General features: G+C 37.6%; 1 protein-coding gene across 2 annotated transcripts in view; it reads right to left on the bottom strand.

The window, feature by feature from the left end:
* LOC127625795 (filamin-B-like) overlaps positions 1 to 23,084 on the bottom strand; it is a 99,789-nt gene that overhangs the window by 35,280 nt on the left and 41,425 nt on the right. For both annotated transcript variants that reach the window (XM_052101149.1, XM_052101150.1), the window contains exons 5-23: positions 19,245 to 19,438; positions 18,901 to 19,063; positions 18,134 to 18,334; positions 13,510 to 13,647; positions 13,100 to 13,226; positions 8,892 to 9,028; positions 8,592 to 8,785; positions 8,194 to 8,307; positions 7,386 to 7,529; positions 4,621 to 4,744; positions 4,370 to 4,530; positions 4,198 to 4,288; positions 3,502 to 3,671; positions 3,268 to 3,385; positions 2,586 to 2,848; positions 1,894 to 2,491; positions 1,551 to 1,724; positions 625 to 787; positions 187 to 347 (exon numbers count right to left, since the gene is read on the bottom strand). In XM_052101149.1, the coding sequence (XP_051957109.1) occupies positions 187 to 347; positions 625 to 787; positions 1,551 to 1,724; positions 1,894 to 2,491; positions 2,586 to 2,848; positions 3,268 to 3,385; positions 3,502 to 3,671; positions 4,198 to 4,288; positions 4,370 to 4,530; positions 4,621 to 4,744; positions 7,386 to 7,529; positions 8,194 to 8,307; positions 8,592 to 8,785; positions 8,892 to 9,028; positions 13,100 to 13,226; positions 13,510 to 13,647; positions 18,134 to 18,334; positions 18,901 to 19,063; positions 19,245 to 19,438 (3,435 nt within the window). The remainder of the gene's footprint in view (positions 1 to 186; positions 348 to 624; positions 788 to 1,550; positions 1,725 to 1,893; positions 2,492 to 2,585; positions 2,849 to 3,267; positions 3,386 to 3,501; positions 3,672 to 4,197; positions 4,289 to 4,369; positions 4,531 to 4,620; positions 4,745 to 7,385; positions 7,530 to 8,193; positions 8,308 to 8,591; positions 8,786 to 8,891; positions 9,029 to 13,099; positions 13,227 to 13,509; positions 13,648 to 18,133; positions 18,335 to 18,900; positions 19,064 to 19,244; positions 19,439 to 23,084) is intronic.

Below are 23,084 nucleotides of genomic sequence, written 5' to 3'. Positions count from 1 at the left end.
AGAACGTGGTAGCCTGCTTTTCCTAAGATACAGGATAAATCTAATTTACCACATGTAATGCTAATGAAAATATATGTGTGGAATAATTCAAGTGGATTTGTAAGAGAAAACAATTCTACAGCACACAAAATACTCCACACTTTGGTTCCAAAGGTGGCACAAGAAAAAAAAAAAGCAGATTTGTACCTGGAATGTGTTCTCCTCCATATGTGATGTTGACGTCATATAGACCGGGCACATATGGGGTGTACTCCACATTACAGCTACCATCCTTGTTGTCTTTACAGGACATTTTGGACTCTGATGGACCTTCTACAGTGATACCCAAACCACCAATACCAGCTCCTCTGTCCAGACCAAAAGAGTTTAGTTGGTAAAGTTCTACCATTTTATTCTATGTTAAGTTACAGAATAAGATCTATAGAAATATTATGGTTCAAGTCATTTTATTCAAAGTACATTTTCTATCAAATTTTAAACCTCTCGGGAAAAGAATGTCTTTAAATGCTAAGCAATTGCATTGTCTCAAGCTAAATGAATAAAAATGAACATGTTGGGATATTTTGAACTGGATGTTGTGGTCACTAATGGTAATTTTTTCATTGAATGGCTCAAATTTGTCACCTGGTGATAATTGAGAACTTGTTGGGTTTGTTGGTCAGAGCTTCTTCTAGACCAGGGCCTTTGGCCTTAACTCGTGAGGGGTCATAACCCTCACCCACCCCAACCTGGAACGGACTCTTTGGAACTGGAGTCTCATCGTACAGAATCGCCACACTGTGGACTCCTACATTTAGCGGAGAGACAAAATCATGCCAATCATCTTCCAAGAAAGTGAATACATAATATACATTAGGTCTTTGTAAATGAATTCAATCTTTGAGGCATCGATGTTAAAATTAGCCGACATTTAAATTAGAAGCCCAATTTGCGTGCTTTCCTATTCCCTCCGTTCGACTCTGAATAACAATCTGGCGTAATAGCGTTGGGAGACCACAAGAAGGCGATATACCATTTACTGAAGCACACACACAGGACGAGCTGATAGTCCAAAGATACAAACGTTTAGGTACTTCAAGAATGAAGTGACGTTGATGAGTTTGCAATTAGTGTATGTAACTGGTGTAACTGCACAAACTGAACGATTAGAAATGGCCACGTTTGTTATGCAAATTCTCAGTTTATAGCCTTAAATAGGTCTTTCATTCAAACTGTCAAACCATAAAACGAAATACTTGTAGCTGAAAATTCATTGTGTAGGCTATATGAAAGACACATGTTCACAATAGATCATCCAGTGATGGCTAGAGTAAATAATCTTTGTCCTTGGATAATGATTTGTGTTGAATTTAAATGGAAAACTTTGCAAGTTGCGATCCATGGCATTTCAGAATGTTGACGCTGAGCATTATTGTGTAACAAGCAGCCCAATTTATATTGGAAAATAAAATTTTTAAATCCTGTTTTATTTCCATAATCATCTGGAAAATCTTCCAAATTTCGATGCGTGAAAATCCTAAGGACGGGTACCAAAGGGGGCAGTGACATACCATTCTCAAATGGTGTGTATTCCACGTTGTAAGTTCCATCTGCATTGTCATTGATGACGCAGTCTGTAGCAGCACCTGATGGATTCGTCACAAGCGCTTTAATATGTTTCCCACCAACTTTAGTCAAAGCTTGTGCATCCACGGTGAAGTTAGTCGTGGCTTCCCTAAAAACTCCTGCAGACCAGAGAACAGAGGACTTTAAGGGATTGTTCACTTAAAAAAAGAAGAGTAAGAGTTCAAACAAAAAAACAAAAAATATATCACTTAAAGTAATTAAATAAGGTCCACTTTGATTTCATGTTGACCGAAGTATATGAAACCCTGCAGTTTAAGACATCAGTACCTTTTCCAACCACTCCTGGTCCGAACACTTTCACTTTGCTGGTGTCAACAGCTGGATCCACATTTACTTTGGCAGGGAAGTTGGGAACGGTCTTCCCTCCATACTTCAGTAGTAGAGTGTACATGCCCGCAGTCAACGGGATGTAGGTGACCGTGTAGGTACCATCCTTGTTGTCTAGAACTTCTGTTCTTGCTTTAGCTCCAGAATCAGACTCCGCTTCCAGTGTCAATTTTCCTGGTCCAGCTTTGGCGCAGTCAACGTTAACTACGCTTGTCTCACCTACCTTACCCTTCTTCAACCCAGAGCCAGATGCAACTACCTTGGTGGGATCAAATGGATACTGGATGTCGGCATGGAAGGGGGAACCAGGAATATGGACGTCCTCGAAGAGAATGTTGATCAGGTACTCTCCAGGCTCAGTGGGGAGGTACGACACGGAACAGGTGCCATCACCATTGTCAGAACACTCAATTTTGGCTTCAGTGGGACCCTCAACGGTAAGGCCGAGCCCACCGGTGCCAGCACCTTTAGTGTCGATGGTGAATTCTCCAGGGCTCGCTACTAGGCCCCCCTTCAAACCTGGGCCAAAGGCTTTGACCTGAAGAGAAAAGGTTGGCACTTGTTACACTTGCTTTAGTAAAGAGGAAGTTGTTGTAACAAGGTTTTTCACATACGGAGCAATCAAAACACACCTTGCTTGGATCAGGGGGCAACATGGCTTCAACATTGAATGGGCTTCCTGGCACCGGGCTGCCATCATAGACAACCTCCACAACGTAAATGCCTTCTTCTTTGGGGATGTACTTCACAAGGCTGTCTCCTTTACCTGATTGAGGTTCCACAACACAAGGCACGGACTTGCCTGATGGACTGGTGATCTTGACTTCTAGTTTACCTTGACCACCAGCTCCTTTTGTACCAATGGCAAACTCCTGGTCTTCACCTACTTGCACTCCTACAGCAGAGTAAAATTAGGCTTCATTAGGTCCTGGCAACCTATAAACTTTAGAATATCATCAAAAACAGCTATATGGGACAATGAGGTTTAAAAGTTAAAATGGCAATCTGATGCTCTATAAGGGGCTATTCAGATTGAAAGCATTCTCAGATTAAACTCAAAAGGCTAGAAGCATCACAACACAGGACAGAAAGCAGGTGTTTGAGATGCCTTTTTAAAAGATAAAAAATATAAATTGGAGTCTTAAAATCACGGCACTGCTATGCAAGACGCTGCCGGTAAGAGATGTCCATCTGGCACATTTTAACATAGAAAACCATTTAAAAAAAACAGTGCAGACATTTTTGGTGTGAACAGCACCATAGACAAGTACATCCCATAAATTTGTGGAGCTCTTCAATTGCAAGAGGACTTACGACATTCCAAGCCATCCACTTGGATCTTGCTGAGGTCCAATGGAGCCGCAACACCCACAGCGAAGGGACTTTTAGAAATGGGGTCACCACCAAAGGTCACCATTATCACCATCTCTCCCTACATTGGTACAGCCAACCAGAAACATAAGACCAGAAGATAAATGCTAAAAGATTTCAACAGCTTGAAGGCATTTTCAAATCGTAGCAACTCCATACAACCCAGTAAAACCCTACCTGTTGGACTGGTATATATTTGACAGTGTAGGAATAGTCATAGTTGTCAATGATCTCAAAGTCTTGGACAGGTTGTCCTTTATTAGGCCCGGAAAACTGCACATCTATAGGTGCCTTGCCGGCTCCTTTGGTGTAAATGGTGAAGTGAGTTGGCTTTCCACTCTCCACGCCTGAAGATACAAAGTTATCAAATGTGAAAGTGAAAAATGACAACGCTAAAAACAACAGCTCAATGTAGCCTTTAATAAGGGTTGCTGGGTTTGTAGCTGGTTCAAGCTGGTCTCCCAGCCTGGCAAGACTGTTTTTTTAGCTGGTCCCTCACCCTGACCAGCTGATAAGTGCCCCAAACAAGCCCACCCCAGCAAACCAGCTTAGGCAGTCTTAAGATGGATTTGGGGTTTAATGGAAATGTCTTTTGTCCTCCCCTTCTGAAAAAACCCATCTTAAACCAGCCTAGGCTGGTTTACTGGTTTTAGCTGGTTTCAGATGGTCTCCTTGCCTGACCAAGGTGGTCTCCAGCTGGATTTCCAGCCTGACCAGTGGACAACTGCCCAAAACCCCTCAAACCAGCAAACAGACACACTTGGACAGGTTTAGAGACCATCTAAGACCAGCAAACCAGTTTAGGCTGGTCATTCAATTCAATCCTGAATCAAACCCTTAGTCATTAAAACCAAGTAGATCCTGACCACAAACCTGCTCGAGCGAGCCCTGGTCCCTCCGCTTTGACTTTGGAGGAGTCATGTGATGGATCCACTTTAACACGGAATGGACTCACTGGAATTTCCTGAAAGGATTTCAAGTTATACCCCCATAATAAGGACTGAGAAATTAACAGACACTATCTACAATCCCTTTAGTCACTCACTTGATCAGCGAAAAGCACTTTAATGGTGAGCCGTCCAGCTCCGGGGGGAATATATTTGACGGTGATGGTGTCGTTGGCATTGGTAATTATGTCAAAATCAACATCCTCTTCCTGTTCACTGATGACATTTGCATCACACTTGATTCCAACACTGATATCACCTTAGTGACCAAAAACAAAACCCAGTTTTAAAAAAGTCATTTTAACTCAATGTTGGTGAATGACATAAATAACCAAGTTACATGTTCTACCTTCTCCAGCCTCTGTGCAGTCGACGGTGAAGTGTGTGGGCTCATGAGCTTTCAGTCCAGATTTCTCTACTCCTGGACCAAACACTTTCACTTTGTGTGGGTGGCTTCCCTTTCCAACATTCACCTAAAAGGAAAAAGGTCTCTTGAATGTTAATTAGAATAGTATTATGAGAAATTGAAAACACTCTTCAAACTAACTAAAATAACTTCATTTTACATTGTGAGATAAAAATGAATCACATTACATTTCAAAATTTGGAACATCGGATGCATTTGAAAGGTGAAATAATTAGTATTAATATTAGTAAATTAGTAGTTAAAATGTTTCCACTTCATTCGACAGGGAATATTCCAACATATAGCATAGCATACAAAAACAGACGCGAACACACAAATCACACAATGACAAGCATTAAAAACATACAACTTATTAGAATTTATTGAATGTGACATTTTAAAATAACATACTGTATTTATTCAGTCATGACATTGAAATGCATTTCAAATCTCTTCATTTTTCAAATGTAAACATGTTTGAATGGGTCATTGTTCAGAAAACTGCATTGTAGCATTGTAATAGCTAACATTGTAAAATATAAAGTTTGAACGTTCAGTCAAGTAAAAGACAGTTACATTCTTTGAGACAATTAAGTGTCTTTGCACTGTGAAATGGACTCAGAAAACAGAAATACATCTTTGTAGGACCATATTTTTATATTTAAATGGTATTAGACATGTGTTTCTTTGATTTTTGAACATATGATATCTACGCATGTACATCAAGCTTGATTTTTGTAATACCGGTAATACAAATAATAAATGATATATTAATATTCAATCAAGCAGGACACTTTTCAGCTTCATTCTGGAAAATAGTAACTGCCACCATAATCCGGCATTTTATACAATTTCATACTGTGCAAAATGACCAAGTTCTTACTTCTGACATCAAAAGTGATGATATACAACATGGCCTCTGACTGTTTAGTGCTTTGAGATACAACCCATAGTCGTCAGCTGATGCACTATTTAAATGGCTAATGTTGATACCTTGACATGTCAAGGTGGCTGATGGACTGTATGGATCATTGACATAAGGTTGTAAATCAAATAAATAAATGGAAATCTAGTGTAAAACACATTTGTTCATAGAAGTGTAATATTTGTGTCCATGTTGCATTTAATAATTGTTTTTTGAAAAACAGCACTTTCTAGAAGAAAGAAAATCTAAATGACTTAATGAAAATATCAAGTGGTTCAACCAAGTAAAAAGGTATTACAATACTTCCCTTGCACCTTGAATACATTTTAGTTTTCACAACATAATCGTTAATTTAAAAAAGAAATTCAAACGTAATTTTCAAGGTAAAAGGTATTTTTTACAAATACCATGAATTTTTGAGTCACAAATATTAAGAAGTTTGCTTTGGGTTACTCCATTTGACCCAAAATAAATGTGCCTATTCATTCAAAAGGTGAAAATACCAGATTTGTTTTTTACAACTCATATAAAAACAAATAAAAGAGGACCCCTTTAGACCTTTTAAGTCAAATGCCAACAGAATGGTTACATGCATGTTGGTTACACCACCTGAATTAGATTTGCCAGACAAAAGTTTTTCAAATATTAATATTTTTTTTTTTCTTCACTTTTTCTTTTAAGAAATAATAATAAAAGATTATTCCAAACTAGTTATGTCAAAACTTTTATGGTTTCTTTTTTTCGTCTCTGGACGGTTATAACACTTACTTTAACACAGAAAAAAAATATCTAATAACTTTGAACTCCGAAATGGAAAAAATGCTCATCATAGTATTCAAGGTGTATTAAAAAATATTTTAGGTGTATCAGTCTTTCTAGCAAGTCAGGCTCTCGCATTCACACTTTCGAGTTGATTCTAAAAGGTGATTGGCTCTTTTACATGTAAGGCGGGACTTCCTTTCTACATCCATTGACCGTTGGGTGCTCCGAGATTATTGGTTGGCCCATCTCTGATAAATAATCTCTGGGTGTGTTCAAGTAATTGTTTTTATGTGAATAGCATTTTTTTTTTTTTTTTTTTTTTTTTTTATAGTATTTTTTATATTCAAAATGTTTCATTTTACATTTGAAATAAATTGAATCATCAGATTTTTTTTTTTTTTAAATATTGACTAGTTTGTTGAAATAGTTTGTCAAGAAAGGAAGGATCAATTTATAAATAAGACATACAGCAGAACAAAATCAATTAAATTAATAGCCAAAATAATTTTCCAAAATATAAAAACAAAAAAGGCATATAAAATCATTTGATCTGAATGACTGATTACAAAAACATACAATGATATTATCATGATTAAAAAAAGTGCTTTATCATCCTTCTAATGCTAAGAAATATGATGATTACAAAATCAAAGTAAATCAACAACAATAAACATTGTAAAACAGCATAAATCATTTGATTATATGTTGATCGGCTTTAGAATAAAAAAAACTGCAATGAGATGAGCGCCATTCTTACTGTATTTTTTTGCATGGCACAAAGCATTTCTATCAAACTCAACTCCTGTAATTACTTCACAGAAGAGCAGCGGCGCTCCAGAGTGTTTGTGATCACTATAATGATGGCTTTATATTTTGGAGTGTTGTCAGTGTTAAGACTATCAGCTTTAGTTAGTGTGATTAGTTCCTCGTTCACCTGTGACTTTACTGTATTAGTACGGACTGCAGAAGTCTCCTGTATGTTTGTTTGAACAGTTATGACCCCTGACTCTGTTGGTCTTACCCTGAAGGGGCTGTTCGGCACACTGACCCCTCCCCAGGTCACAGCCAGTGTGTGTTTGATGGCTGAGGTCGGCGTGTACGAGCAGGAATAGACGTCATCTCCTTTGTTCTTCACTTTCACGTCAATAGGGACGCCATTAGCATCCTGAGAAAACAGACATGATGAATTTAAATAGAACATGGCTCTGTTCCAAAAACCTAGTGAGCTGCCTCGATGTCTACATAGGCAGCTGCCTTCTAACGTGTCCTAATCAGGTGCAAGGCAAAAAAAACTGACAATAAAATAAAAGCTTTTTGTTCTCACAAGTATTAAACAATAAATACAAATACATCTCAAATAAAAAAAACACCCCTTCTAAGCACTCTTGAGTTCTTTTGTTATTGGCGATTCACATTCTTCACACATATCGCCAGCTACTGGGCACGGAGGACACTTTAGAGTAAAAAAAGAACTTAAATATTGATTGTCCTCACCCACACCTATCATATCACTTCTGAAGACATGGATTAAACCACAGGAGTCTTATGGATTACTTGTAATGTTCTTTTATGTGATTTTTGGAGTTTCAAATTTCTGGTCACCATTCACTTGCATTGTATGGACCTACAGAGCTGAAAAATTCTTCTAAAAATGTTAGTTTGTGAAAAATCTTCACACCTATGATGCCTTACGATTCTGTCGGCAGCTCGCTAAATTTTGAACAGATCTTGCGCTGCTAAGTTAGAAAACGAAGAGAAAATTCATAGCTCAAAGATGGAGTGATGTTAAAAATTAACTTTGTTATATTTAGTTTGATGTTAAATCAAACCTGTGCGATGATTTTCAGAGGCCCATTTCCAGCGTCTTTGGCCTCAATGGTGAATTCGGCAGGTTTGTTTATGATGCAGCCAGTCTTCTCCAATCCTGGCCCATACGCCTTGACCTGCAAAACCAGTCAAATATATTTAACCCCCGTTTAAACGTGGTATTAATTAACATTAACATCTACAACTTTTATGATACTTTCAGACTCCTTTCAAGCTTTAAAGTGAGTCTCAAACCACGATTTCATTAAACATCCTTCTGTGTTAGAAAGATAGAAAGTCATAGAGGTTTGGAACAACATGAAGGTGAGTAAATGATGACAGCATTTACATTTTTGGAGACCTATTAGGATCAACCAAGAATTAAATGAAAGTATTTGAGGGTCATTTCTGCGGAGTTTACCTGGTTGGGGTTGTTGGATTTGTTGTCAGGGATGATGTACGCCATGAAGGGACTGTCTTCAATATCCTCATCGTCACACATGACGTGGACTGCGTACTCGCCCGATTCTGTGGGCCAGTACCTCACGTTACACGAGCCGTCATTCTGATCCTCACACTCAATCCGGGCCTGAGACGGACCCTCGATCGCGAAGCCTACAGTACCATCAAAAAACATGCACTTATAATAATGTATTGAGAGATTAGTTAGTCAGTGGCATTAACTCTCTAAACTACGGTTCCACCAAGCATGTGATCTTACCAAGAACGCCAACATCAGTCCCGATGGATTCGGCCACAAAGTCTGCAGACTTGCCCACTACGCCTCCCTCAAGACCAGGACCCCATGCTCGGATCTTCTGCGCTCCTGCTTCAGAGCCCACCTGAACCTCGAAAGGACTGACCACGAGAAAACGACACTAAATGTCAGATATCTGTACAGTTCATTTTGGGTATTTCATATTTCAAAACAAAATTACATTTTGTATAAAGGAAATAAAGCTTGTTGTTTTCACGATTCAGATGTTTTGCATAGTGACAATATTTTTTTAATGACAATTAAGCACATTCCACCACAGAATTAAATATTATTGTAATACAACAACTGTAATGTAAAAAAACTATATATATATATATATATATATATATATATATATATATATATATATATATATATATATATATATATATATAAAAAATGATAAATCATATGGGGGAGAATGTGAACAAATCAGTTGAAACTGGTGAGGAAAAATTTTAAATTGTCAAATCATAATGGTCAAAAAATAGGCTTTAATTTATGCCAAATATAATTTCCATTTGAATTTGGGGTGAAATATGACCAGGACATGTTTTTATAAGATTCACCCTGACAACTGCTAAGGATTAGTGTTAAATCTTAAATTATTAAATAATCAGACAATTCATTATAAATACCATTTGATATATTATACAAAAAAATATTCTCATGAAACCTGTCAAGAACATATCTAGGTCATATTTTAGGCCCAAATCAAAAGACATAAGATATTATATCATTATATTTTTTGCATTATTATAACAATTAAGTAATTTTCAACCCAAAATGAAATATAATTGATGCAAAATAATCATCTCATTACTGTTAAATGTGAAAAAAAGGACATTTAGAGAATTTGTTTTAATTTACAGTAAATACGGTAGTAATATTAACATTAATTTAATATAGGCTTAGCTGCTTGTAATTATACATAATGTATTATTAGTCAATACATGTACTATGTATAATAAGGACACTGTAAATGTCCGTATATGTGTACACACACACACACACACACACACACACACACACACACACACACACACACACACACACACACACACACACACACACACACACACACACACACACACACACACACACACACTTTCACAAATCTTAGTTATATATGAAATTATTAAATAATGCATTATTTTGAATTTATAAAAAAAAATTAATTAAAAAAACAATTTCTTTAAAATAATTTATTTGAAATTTTAAATCTCAAAATGTCCACTGCGTGTCAAATAAGTGCACTGCTAAACTATAGAAATGTCTCTGAACTGGCAGCTTAAGCACCTCCTACAGCGCTGCCCGCTCTAGTTTGTCAGAATGTTCCATTTCTAACATTCTAAGTGTCAGAACTCTCGGCTCGGACTCTACGTTAAAGGAAATCTCCCATCTAATAGAGTTTGTGTTAATAGGAGAAACCACAGCGGGTGAATATTTGACTTTAATAGGGGTCACGGCTCAGTTTTCCTGTGTGTGTGTGCGCCTATTTTCCAGGTGAACAGGAGGACGATTGTGTTAACTCAGGCTTGTCTCTTTCATTCAAGCGCTTCGTTTCCTTCAGAGCAGCAATCTGATTGGCTGATGCTCCACCATGCATGTGATGACCAGAAACTGGTCTGTATGCACATTAATACCAGCATGCAGCCTCAGGCCACACACCACGCCATCTTATCAAAACTTCGAAGAAATGCAAAAAACACCTTGATGTATAAAAAAGGCAATGTGAGGAGAGTTTCTTTGGTATAAAACGAATTAGTTTACATGAAAATTCCAACTTCATTTACTCACCCTAATTCCATTCCAAACCTGTATGATTGTCTTTCTTACATGGAACTTAAAAGCAGAATGTCCATGCTGCTCTTTTCTGTACAATGTAAGAGTAAGGTAACCAGGGGGGCACACACACACAATCTCTCGCTCTCTCTCTCTTTTTTTGTACCACAACTCTCAAATCTCATTTGAGTTAGCGCGTTTCTTGTAACAATTCATGATGCACAAAATTTGAAAATGCGCAAGATTTTTAGTAAATTATGACTAGCATTGAAAGCTATCATATGACTTCAGAAGACTTGGAATATAGTGTATGGACTACTCTTATGGTAATTTTATTGTGCTTTTGTCATTTTTGGGGCCTAATAGCCACTAGTCACCATTCAATTTCATTGTATGGAAAAGAGCAGCGTCAACATTCTGCCTGACATCTCCTTTTGTGTTCCACAGAAGAAAGCAAATCATACAGGTTTGAAATGATAGAATTTTTATTTTTTAATTGCATTGAGAGCATTTCTGCATGACTGCAGTTCCACACGCTACGAGAAAACGAATCAAAACGAAAACACAGCAGTCGTTTCCGTTCTGCAGTCCATTAAATTAGATGTTTATCCAACGGTGTTCACATCCATCAGGTCACTTGTGAATTTAATTGAATGTGTACATGGATTAATGCACGCTACGTCTGTTTCCTGGTGGTCCTGGGTTGCGATGCGATTCCAGAACTCCTCCAAACGTTCTGACCAGAGCGCATGATGTCATGTTACTTTCCATGTAAAGGGTTGAACTCTATTGAGTCTGCTTGGCAGTGGAAACGACCTACATACTGTATCATCCTTGACGTTAAACAGTTTCAGATGGACAAATAAGCTTTTCCAATCAGCTAAATTCTGGACATGATTCTTAATGGTGGCGAACAAACTGAATACAATAAACGCAAGCTTTTCAACACTGTATTATTCAATCGCAGCATCTACAACACGATCTGATCTAGAGGATTGGTGTAAATTTGCATGCCTGGCCTGTTTACATTTGACTAAGCTGTTGTACCAAAACAAATCCGGACCAAATGTATATCTCTGGCAGTCCTGAAATCCAAAATACTGAACATTGATGAAGGGAAAACACATCTGGAAGTGATAAACAGAAGATTTGTTTCAACCTGCACGCCATTATTGGTAGCACTAGAACAAATTTGTTTGGATCAAAGTTATTGTTGTTAACAAAAACTATTGCGATGACGAAAAGTCGGTACTTAAAAAAAAAGATGGAAAAAAAAAAAGATGGAAATCTATTAAAATATTGATTTCAAGTTGCTGATTATAACTATAGAAATAATACATGTTTATAACATTCAGTCATACACAAATATTCAAGCAGTTTGCGTCATTCGAGTGGGCGTTCGCCGCAGAGCTCTTTTGGTGCACTTTTTGCACTGCTCTGATTGGAGGTTAGTTTCTCTCCAGGATCATAGGAAATGTAGTTCTTCATCAGGAACTCCACTATTAAACATGAAGTTGAAATAGTGCAGACTGAAGGCATCAACAGAAGCATGCACCATCGATGAACAAGAGTTATAAATGGAGGAAAAACTAACGCCACATCCACTCTCATTCCCTAACGTCATCATTTTCCAAAGAGTGCAGTAAAGGAGTTTTCAAAACACTCCAGTTTCGTTAGAGGAAAATGCACTCCAGTGTGGATGAGAGGCGTAAACACAGCAAACACAATGAGTTTCCAAAAGAAAACATCTTTGTGTGTATATATAGTTTTATTAATTAATTTTAGGCTACGTCCACACTAACAAAATAAATATTTATGATTAATGATTAAAATCTATTAAAACAAAATTTGAAACTAAATGAAACCGATAAAACTATTATAACCCTGGTTTGGACTAACGGGTAGACCAATATATCGGTTTTACAGATTAATCGGTGCCGATAGCTGCTTTTTGGAACTATCGGTTATCTACCGATATACAACACTTTTCATCTGGTGAATATATAGGCTATAAAAAGCTTAATTTGGTAAATACTTTATATATAGAGTATTGTAACGGAGCCAAGTCCCCAGTGTATTTGGGGCTTATTTATAGCTAAAAATCCCACGCTATTCAGATTTTGGAAGCACAATAAACTGCATCTGGGATTCTATTCATTTTGGACTCTTGTAGCCTCAATGTCTGTGCCTGTCACAGTAAGGAAAGACTAAGAAATGTTTTATCACTCTATAAATTACAACTATCAGCCGATTTAATAGTTATCTGCATTTTCCACCACCTTGATTATCGGTAAAATGCACAATCGGTCGACCTCTGATTTGGATAAAAGTTCATCATTTTTTACAGAGTTTGGGACGATCTGAGAGATGTGATTGAGGAAACTCACCTCTTGGGAATGTGCTGACCGCCCCAGGTGATGGTGACTGTGTACTTTCCAGGTGTGTGTGGATAGTACTCATAAGAATACACACCGTCTGACATGTCCTTCTGTTTTATAGGCTCCTCTAGACCTTCTACAAGTGAGAAAAGTTTCAAGAGAAACTGCTTTTAAATGAATTTATCATTGTATAATTGAAGTACCACCACTGCACTTCTTTTAAAAGGAAAGTCTGCACAGAATTACAGTGAAGAGGGCTTCTATGGTTTAGGAAAACGAGACATCTGGAAAGTTTCCAAAAGAGGAAAATGTATGTTTTATGGCTTTGTAGATGTTAGCAAGTGCTTCAGTATAACAGGAGAGAATGTGTGTGTTAAATGAAGTGAGTTTTTTGCCTTATTTGGTTTAAAGTTACTTACTGGGTCCCTTAACTGTGACCTTTAGATCGCCACTGCCAGCATTACGAGTGTCAACTTTAAAATCAGCCACCTGTTGTACCCTAACGCCTTTGGGCTGCAAACCTCGTCCAGTGGCACGACATGCACTGGGCACAGATGCTGAAATACACACACACAAACACACACAGTAAGACATTATTGATTCATTGACAATTAATGCAAATCATGCGCATAAATTACATTTTGCTGTGTTGCAGCATCACCCAAAAACAGAAGTTAGAGGTCATTGTAAAAATGCGCTATTCGCAGACAAGGCAAAATGTACTAAGAGTGAAAGCATCCATTGACATGAGTAATATTCAGCTGCTCATGTGACAAAAGGGAAAGTACATATCCATTTTCAGTCTTAAAACTTGTTTCTGGTTCCCATGGTGAGAACATGTCCATTATCAGAAGCATAATGTCAAAACTAAATAGGAGCTAAAGAGTATGTTAATTCTCATTTATACAGCGGTACCGCTGGATACACAAACTGGCAAGTTCGGCGAAACTCCATCTTGACTGCACCTCACTCCCCAGTTGTCCTTATTTGGCCCAAGGGTAATCGGTGGGCCAAAGGCCATTGGCCCAGAGAAAGCCCCAGAATGGTATGTTGAAGCCTTATGGGCCTTTCCACTGCACAGTACAACTCGACTCAACTCTGCTTGCTTTTTGGGGGGTATTCCACTGTGGATAGTACCTGGAACCTGATACTTTTTTTAGTACCACCTCCGTCGAGGTTCCAAGCGAGCCGAGCTGATACTAAATGTGACGTCAAAATCCTGCAGATCACTGATTGGTCAGGGAGAATCGTCACTACCAGCGTCACTGGATTTCCGACACACGATATCTACCTGCTAGTTTTAATGTTAGCAACAGAGATAACAGTATAATTTGTTCACGTGAACAAATTTGTTCAACTTTCAAATTGTGAACAAAGAAATGGCTGTGCGCAAAACCATGCCACGGTCAATAAACGAGGTGCAAATGGTCCACTCGTTAGCAATGAACGAAAAAGTCTCTCAGGAAGTGTCTCAGCTGTTGGCCGCACATGGCTACCACCGGACCTACCAACAGTGTAGGGAAAGTGACTACAGAACCATCAAGGAAAAGTGGATTCGACCAAACGGACACCATCTAAACCAGCGAGCAATGGGAGGGAGAGTGCCGTGGACTCAGCCACGATGGAGGATGGTACGTTTTCAAGCTTCACTTTATTTAGTAGACCAGCTACTGGAATCTTGGCCAATTTAACTGTTACAAATGTGTAAAAATCACCATACAACAACAGCTTTATGCAGCACAATGAGCTAGTAGCTAACAGTTGACGGTCGTGTTATTGTTTTGGTCAGTTTGTGTCGTGTTTAAGATGATGTCACGGCAGTAGAGGCGGCGCAACTATGACAATCAGCCTATAATCCCACCCACGTTGAGGGGCACTAAACTGCAGAGGAAATGCAAGCGCAGAAAGAGTCGAGTTGAGTCGAACCATTACGTGCAGTGGAAGAGCGCCATTAGAACGCAACTGGCCCTGGCACGTACTAGCACGCCCTCATTTGGCCCGATAGTGGAAACACGGCTAAAATTCTGCTTTTACAGTGTTACACATGTACATGTATACAGTGTTTTTATTCAAAGAAATCTTTAGTTTTTAGAAATACTTTCTAAAACCATGGATTACAGTAAATAAAAATAGCCTACACTGGCATTACTAGAACATGTTGAAATGACATGTAATGCAGCCAACAAACCTAGAACTAGTTCATAGCTGTGAAGTAACAGACAACGAATCAAACACCTTGCATCAGTCATCTGCCGAATAAATAAATGTAACTCTTCAAATCTGTCAGTCAATCGGAATTAAGAATTTAACAATGGTGTGGTTTAACCAAATAAAATCCTCCCTCAAATGTGTAATTTTCATTACAAACACCACACCTGCAATTAAACGCTCTATTATTGTCCTACTATTATGCTACAGAGGGCTCCAATATTTCAAGAACATCAGAATTATGTCCACAGTGCACAAGCCAAAACCCACATCTAACGTAATAGCATCCCTGACAGAGAGGAACTCTCATTAGGTTCAGAAGTGCGGGGCCCATCAGGGTGGAGTTTTGTGGCCCTGCGCCATTCAGCACACAGAACTTCATTCACCTGGAGCATAACGAAATGCCTGGAATATTAACAGAATGACTTTCCATCAAATGAACCGTCTGAGACACAAATATAACCTCCTGTATGATGACATCACACACCAAACTCTAAAAATACACGCAAGTGGGGATCAATAGCCATTTGTTCAAATTAACTGAAAAAGTAGGACAGAATTGTTCTTCCAAAGACGCTGCAAAAGATGCATCTACCTTGGTGCCTAGTTTTTGTATTTCAATTTTATTTTGGGCCTTTTTACCCCCTTGAGCACAGTTGAGTTCTAAAAGATTGGAAAATATTGTGAGCCGGATTCGAACTTGTCTCTTCTGATGAGCACCGCAGCTCAACGTGTAGGAGCACTTGCAAATTCTGAATGCCATTTTTGAGGAAATATCTTTATTTAAAAGATATAACGATTTATGAAGCTCTTTGTTTGTGAAACGTCCTGACATAAATCTACTTCATGCTGTAAAAGTTAAAAATAGCAGTTAAAACGCATAAGTCGTTTTCCTTTGGGTCTCATTCTGGTTTAATGGCACATGTGGTTGATTTCTGAGGTTGCGCTCATCAAAACTTACCCACCATATTTGCTTTAAAAATAAAAAATGAACAGCAATGGTGATAAATATGAATCCAATGTGAGCACTAAAACTACTGGCCTTACAAACCACAACCTGTTAGTTTAAGAGGAAAGAAGAAATTTATATGAGGCGACTGGGGCTAGTTGTCACACTTTTTATTCCAGTGAAAAGTTCTCAGTGTAGATTCATTTTTACAAGTCAATCTCCGTATAGACTTAAGTCTTCAATACAAAAAAAGCTATTAAACCTCTTCACTGTTACGGACCAGGAAAGAAAGATACTTTGTGTGTCAACATACAGTGTGATGGGGCAAGTTGTCGCTATGAAATCGCATGACTCCAGTACTCGCCCCAATACCTTTTCGGTTGAGATCATTTTCCATCTAGGACTACTCGCATGCATTTATTTAAAATGCAGGAGACCGTGTGTCAATGCAAATCATGTAGTTAGTTTTAAACCACTGGGAAAAATGATGTAATCCAGTTCAGAAGATTAATCAATGTTCACCTTTTCATTTTGAACAGTAAAAATACGTCAGATTGTAAAAGCAAACCTGTTAAAATTACCAGCATGTGTTTGACTACACAGGAAAATAAATTCAATTCCAAATGTTAAAACAGAATTGTTGCATGCTACCTGGTTGGGGAAAGTTGCATCACAGAAAAGGAATTTGGTGTTTTACAAGCTTTTTTTTTTTTTTTTTTAAATCTGTTCAGTGGTACAACACGTTCACGCACGCGCACACACGCAAGGACTCAATGGGTTCTCTTTCAATTGTATTGTCCTCGCTGGTTGCACCATTAATAAATTGGTCGTACACAAAAACAGTCTAAATCATGAACTTATTGGTTTGAATCAGAGTAAATTTCCAACTCTAAATGATCAATTCTAGTACTTCAAAAGTGTAAAAAGAATCATTAGGTGGAACATGAATCAGAATGAGAACTAGAATTTTTTAATCCATTTCAACTACCATACAACTCCTCTCTTACCAAAACACAAAAGCAAACAAGATACATTCGGTGTATAAAAACCCTTCATTTGAGTGTTAGTTGAGCTTCGTGCCATTCACGTGCACCAAACACAAATGGCAGATTTAACAGGATTAGAAAATAGGGGGAAGCCTGACCTTAATGATACCACAGGCCAGATTTAAAGGAGCTGGCAGCACCACACATGCCACAACCGAGCATGCTGGCGAACAGTGGCTACATTTGCACAGCTTTTATAGCAAGTGTAAAAGCACTGCAGACCCAATAACTACATGCAATTACCGAAGTCTTTCTCTTAGTCCACAAAGAAAAATAACAATCCAGTTGTATGAGGCAATCCACACACAAGCGGCTGTCCATTCTCTGATCAAATCTGCTGACTTAACACAATAATTAAATAACTTTCCAATTAGGGATATCCCAATTTTTTGTGGGGTTTTATTTGTATTTTTTTGGTAATGTTGCATTTTCATGTTGATAGTTCCAATTCTAACCAGAGCACATTAATCAAGACAAAACAAAGACTTGATAAAGTGTTCCATTTACTGCTACTAATTCTACATTTAAATAGTAAATGGTCTGCACTTATATAGCGCCTTTTTAACCTTTACACTGTCACATTCACACACCAATGACGGCAGAGCTTCCATGCAAGGCGCTAGCCTGCCATTGGGAGCAACTTGGGGTTCAGTATCTTGCCCAAGGAGACTTTGGCATGTGGAGTCGTGTGGGCCGGGAAGCCAACCACCAACCCTGTGATTACTGGACAACCCATTCTACCACCTGAGTTACAGCCGCCACAACTAATTTATCTAATTGCAAGCTTAGAAAGAGGACTCTTATTAATGAGAACATTCTAAATTTCATTGGGTTAGGTACCTGGGCCGATGTTGACGGTGAAGGGGCTCTTGGGTATGGCAATTCCTCCAAACATTATGTTGATGTTGTGGGGACCTGCCTGCACAGGTTTGTAGGTGCAATGGTAGACGTTTTCCCCCTTATCCTCAATGATGACCTCTACAGTGTTGTTCTTACCCTGAGGGTCTTTAATGACGGCCGTCACTTCACCCACTCCAGCTCCTGTATAATGAAGAGTGAAGAAATTTCAAAACTTGAGGCCTTCAAAACTCTGGGGGACTTCGAAACTTTGAGACACTTTGGGGAGCCTTCAAAACACTAGGGGAATTTGAGACACTTTAAAAAGCCTTTGAGACACTTTGGGGGCCTTTAAAAAAAATAAAAAATGGGGGCCTTCAGGACACTTTGGGCCATTGAGATTTTAGAGGCCTTAGAAATGGGGGACTTTGAGACTCTGTGGACCTTTGAAACTTTGAGACACTTTGGGGAGCCATCAAAACATTCGGGGGAATTTAAGAAACTTTGGGGAATCTTTGAGACACTTGAGGAATTTGAGACTTTAGGGGCTTTCAAAACTCTGGGGACCTTAAAAACCAATGGGGGTCTTCAAGACACTTTGGGGTCCTTCAAACTCTGGGGACCTTAAAAAATATGGGCCTTTGAAGAACTTTGAGGGTCCTTCAAACTCTAGGGGACTTTTAGACACATCAGAAACTATGAAACAATGGATTTCAAAACCATCTTGTTATAATCAGGCAAGCTTTGAGAGTGTTTAAATTGGTTCACACCTGCTGTGTAGATGTCAAAGAAGGTTGGTTTGTTGGCAATGTTGCCCAGTGGTTCCAGTCCAGGTCCTTTAGCTGTGACTTTAGTGGGATCTCCCTGCGCTTTGTCCACATTCACTTCAAATGGACTCTTTGGGATTTGTTGTCCAGCAAAAAGTATGGTCACCTGCAGAATGCACACAAAACACCATAACCCTATATTTCAAAAATTATATATAAAAAAATCATGGAAAAACAGTCTTATTGGGTTTACACATAATACACCCATCGTATTTACATTTATATGACTATTATAATTAAATGCTGTATATTTCAGGTTCCAATGACCGATAGGGATTCATCCTGACCTTGTGAGGTCCCATGACCTGAGGGATGTAGGTCACGCTGTAGGTCTTCTTGCCTTCGTTCAACACAGGTTTGATCTCTTCTCTGAGACCCTCAGGGTCTTCAACGTAGACTGTGACCTGCCCTTGACCTGCACTGAAGGTGTCCACCGTAAACACAGCGGGACGCCTCACTCGGTTACCCGTTGGCTCAATACCTGCAAACACGATGGATGAAAGATAAAAGAACAGCCTCAGAAAACTGCTTTTCCATAACTCTTGGAATGTGATTAAAGAAACATGGCCATTGTAAATCCCCGACAGCACAGCAACAAAAATAAAAATCACATTTGGGTTTAATTTTCCATTAAAAATATCCAAAAATCCTTAAACATGTATACATATAAACTATTAAACAATATAGATATTTTTTCATTTTTAAGAATAAAGCCCACTAAATTTAAAGTCAGACTTTGCACAGTAACACTAAAAAGTACAGTATGTTGTCACAGGTATCCCATGTAAAAAATGGGATTGTTTTAATTTTAGCCCCAAACAGATCCGACAGGTTTTAAAACAAAAAATGACTCCATGGACTTGAGAATATTGCCAACATTTTTTTTAAACTCTGCCTCCAAAATCTGTGTGTCTCGTCCAGACTCAAAAAAACCCAATGTTTATAAGACTGATGTAAAACTATGTATTTATTGCAGTACTTTAGATGTATGCTATGGACAGGGCAAGTATATATAAAATAAATACTAAGCTCAGGAAACTATAAGCAAGAAGCAATCCCTTTCCATGCACTGAACAAACAACTTCGGCCTCTTAAAAAACTGAGCAATAAATCTCGAATTTGGTCACCACTTAAGGGCCCCTTGTTTTAAGTGCTGCACGCAAGAGCGCTGGTAAAACGTAGCATTGCCAGCAAGGAAAAACGCTCAGAAAAGCAACGATGGCTGTGCTCAAGAGTTCATCTTGTAGAATGTTAATTTTACTGGTCAGAGAGATTAATCGGATGATCATTAGCCATGTTAAGATTATCAGCTAATAAAAGTTTAATTTTTGGGTCTTTTCTTTTGGTGTTCTTGTTACATTCAATTGTATGTAGTGGGGGTACAAAATTAAGTTGACTTGTGAAAATGCTTGCTTTTGTTTCATTTTCTAATTTAAATCACATTTTTCTAAATCTAAATCTTTATTTCAAGGTTTAATTTAAAGATTGAATTTCAGAATTCAGACTTTTAACCCCCACTGTATTATATATACACTGGCCATCAGCCACCCTGTGGTCTAAATAATGGCATCAGCAATCGGTCAAACATGATTGGATAACTTAAGGGTAAAACAAAATGCAACAGTAGGGCGTCTGTCATCACTAAAGTGGCCATCACAAAATTGCATTTTCATAAAACAAGGTAACCTGAACAGCAGCACAAGCATGTGGAATTGGGTAAACCTAGCAGTGGAAAGACATTCCCCTTTGTTCTACAACTGAGGCAAATTGTACATGCACATAGAAACCCACAAACAACAAGCCACAAAACCACATGCAAACCTCCGGACTCATAAAACACATTATTTCCAACCAGTTATTCAATTTGCTACTGAAAACAAAACTCTACACAGTACATCAGGAACGCACATGATTGAGGAAACAAGGGTGATTTTTTTTTGTAATTTAAATAGTACTTTAAGAGGGGAGATAATCCCTTAAATGGGAACATAATTTGGCGCTTTTATTCTGAACCATAAATTACCCTGACTTTCGGCTTTATAGAGTTGGCACCCTTGATGTTTAAAAACACTGGTGAAGATTTCCCAAAGAGGGCAGACATCACAATCCAACCAGGCATTGCTGTTAATTATAATATTTAGTCATGGCACATTTGGCACAGGTCACTTCTGCAGTGGGAGTCATAAACTCAATAGCTAATGGTTTTACTGGTTTAGCCAAATTTATAACAGGTAACAGACACATTTTTCACACCATACATCAATCCTTAACCTAGGGAAATTCTGATGATCCTAAAATAAAATGGGAGCAAAATGAATGCTAAAATTAAATACATGGTACATTTAGTGATTTAATGATTTTAATAGATTAACAATTAGAGATGGACCAATATTGTTTTTTAAGGATCAATAGAATACTGATTATTTGTCCAATACTCGATATGTATTACTGATTTTTAATACTCCTTTTATTTTTGCTTTTAGGCTAAATAACAACATACTCGTTTGTCACTAACCTCTAAAGTGAAGTGCTTAACAAAACTAACTTTGCATACAGTCTACAAAGAATTAATTGAACTAGTTTTAGTTTAAATTAGGGCTGTCAATCAATTAAATGTTTAATCGAATTATGTGGTATGCTGTCGCAATTAATCGCATGCATAAATATTTGCTGAGAAAGCCCCTCAAATAACAATTAATTATGGATAGTTATATTTAATTAATTATAAAAATGTATATATACACACACAGTAAACAGCATTACAAAAATACAAATACAGATATTAAAATGCATTACATTATTTTGGCATACAAGTGATGCATTAAAGAACACAATACAAAAAGTGGCTTTAGAATGCAATATATTGTTTATTTCCATATTATTGAACATAAATCTATCATTGGCCTTCAGTTCACAGCAATCCATTTTGCAACTGAATTTGTCTGTTGTAGGTAAGTGTGGTTTGTTCTCCGTCTGTATAGGATTGCGCATTTCCTATAGAGTCTCGCTTACTGCCCCCTAAAGAAATCAGGTGGTACTCCATTCAAGAGTTGCTCAGATGGAAGAATATTCCTTATGATTAATTGCGTACATTTTTTTTTAACGCATTCATTTGTACATAATAAATCGCACTGAATTAACCTGTTCAATCGACAGCCCTAGTTTAAATATAAACTTGTTCAAAGCCCCTCACTTAATATTGAAAATGTAAAGTCTTTTGTGTCTAACTTATCAGTGGGGAAGTGTAAATATCAGTTAAAAATATTGGTCAAACCAATAATCTGCCATTAATGATTTCATTATGCATTTAATGTTTTGTTTCAATATTTATTAATTGTTTAATTTGGAGTACATTTGCCCCTTCCTACAAAGCAGAAGACATCATGAGCACTTTCAAGTTAGTTTAGTGTCCTTTAGTTCAATTCACTGTGATTGTTAGTTTTTGTTTAAGTTTAGTTTTTCAAAATATTATACATATTTCAAATGAGTTGTAATTAGTCGTATTTTTATAGCTATCAAAGTTAAATGTTAACTGAGATATTCAGATTTGTTTGATCCTGATAGATTTAATGCAGTAAATCACATTTATCCAACTTACATTAATAACTGTTGCGGTTTCAAATTTTATTAAAAAATCTTGTATTAAAAACAAATCCTAAAATGTATTTGTGGTCATTATTTATTTCATAAAGTCACCACAAATTGGTTTCAGTTTTTCCAATTAAGTTTTACTTTTATTTCAGTTCATAAAAATGTTTGCATTTAGTTTTCCTTTACAATAACAACACTGCCCCACATATGTCCTTCACGTGTCAGGTAAAAGAGAAAGTCTCTGATTGTTATGGCCAGTTGCTTTTGTCGAAACGATAAAAATCAGACAAGGTTCAAGAGAATTAGGATATTCTGAAACCAGAGTGACACTTCCAACGAGTCGTGAATCACAAATATTTGAGTGATTTATTGATAGGGCACTTCAAAAAAAAGTCTCGTGTGATATCGTCTCGTTTCCATGTAAACAAACAACTTGACTACACAGTTACTGTACACAGTTACTGTTGATCAGTTTCGCTGAAAGTGACAGATTCCTTTATAAAACTCATATTAAGATGACACTGAAAGCAGAGAAA

The sequence above is a fragment of the Xyrauchen texanus genome, chromosome 32, assembly GCF_025860055.1.
Source record: "Xyrauchen texanus isolate HMW12.3.18 chromosome 32, RBS_HiC_50CHRs, whole genome shotgun sequence".
Taxonomy (NCBI): Eukaryota; Metazoa; Chordata; class Actinopteri; order Cypriniformes; family Catostomidae; genus Xyrauchen; species Xyrauchen texanus.
Note: the sequence above shows the minus strand (reverse complement) of the source record. Positions and strands in the feature narration are given on the sequence as shown.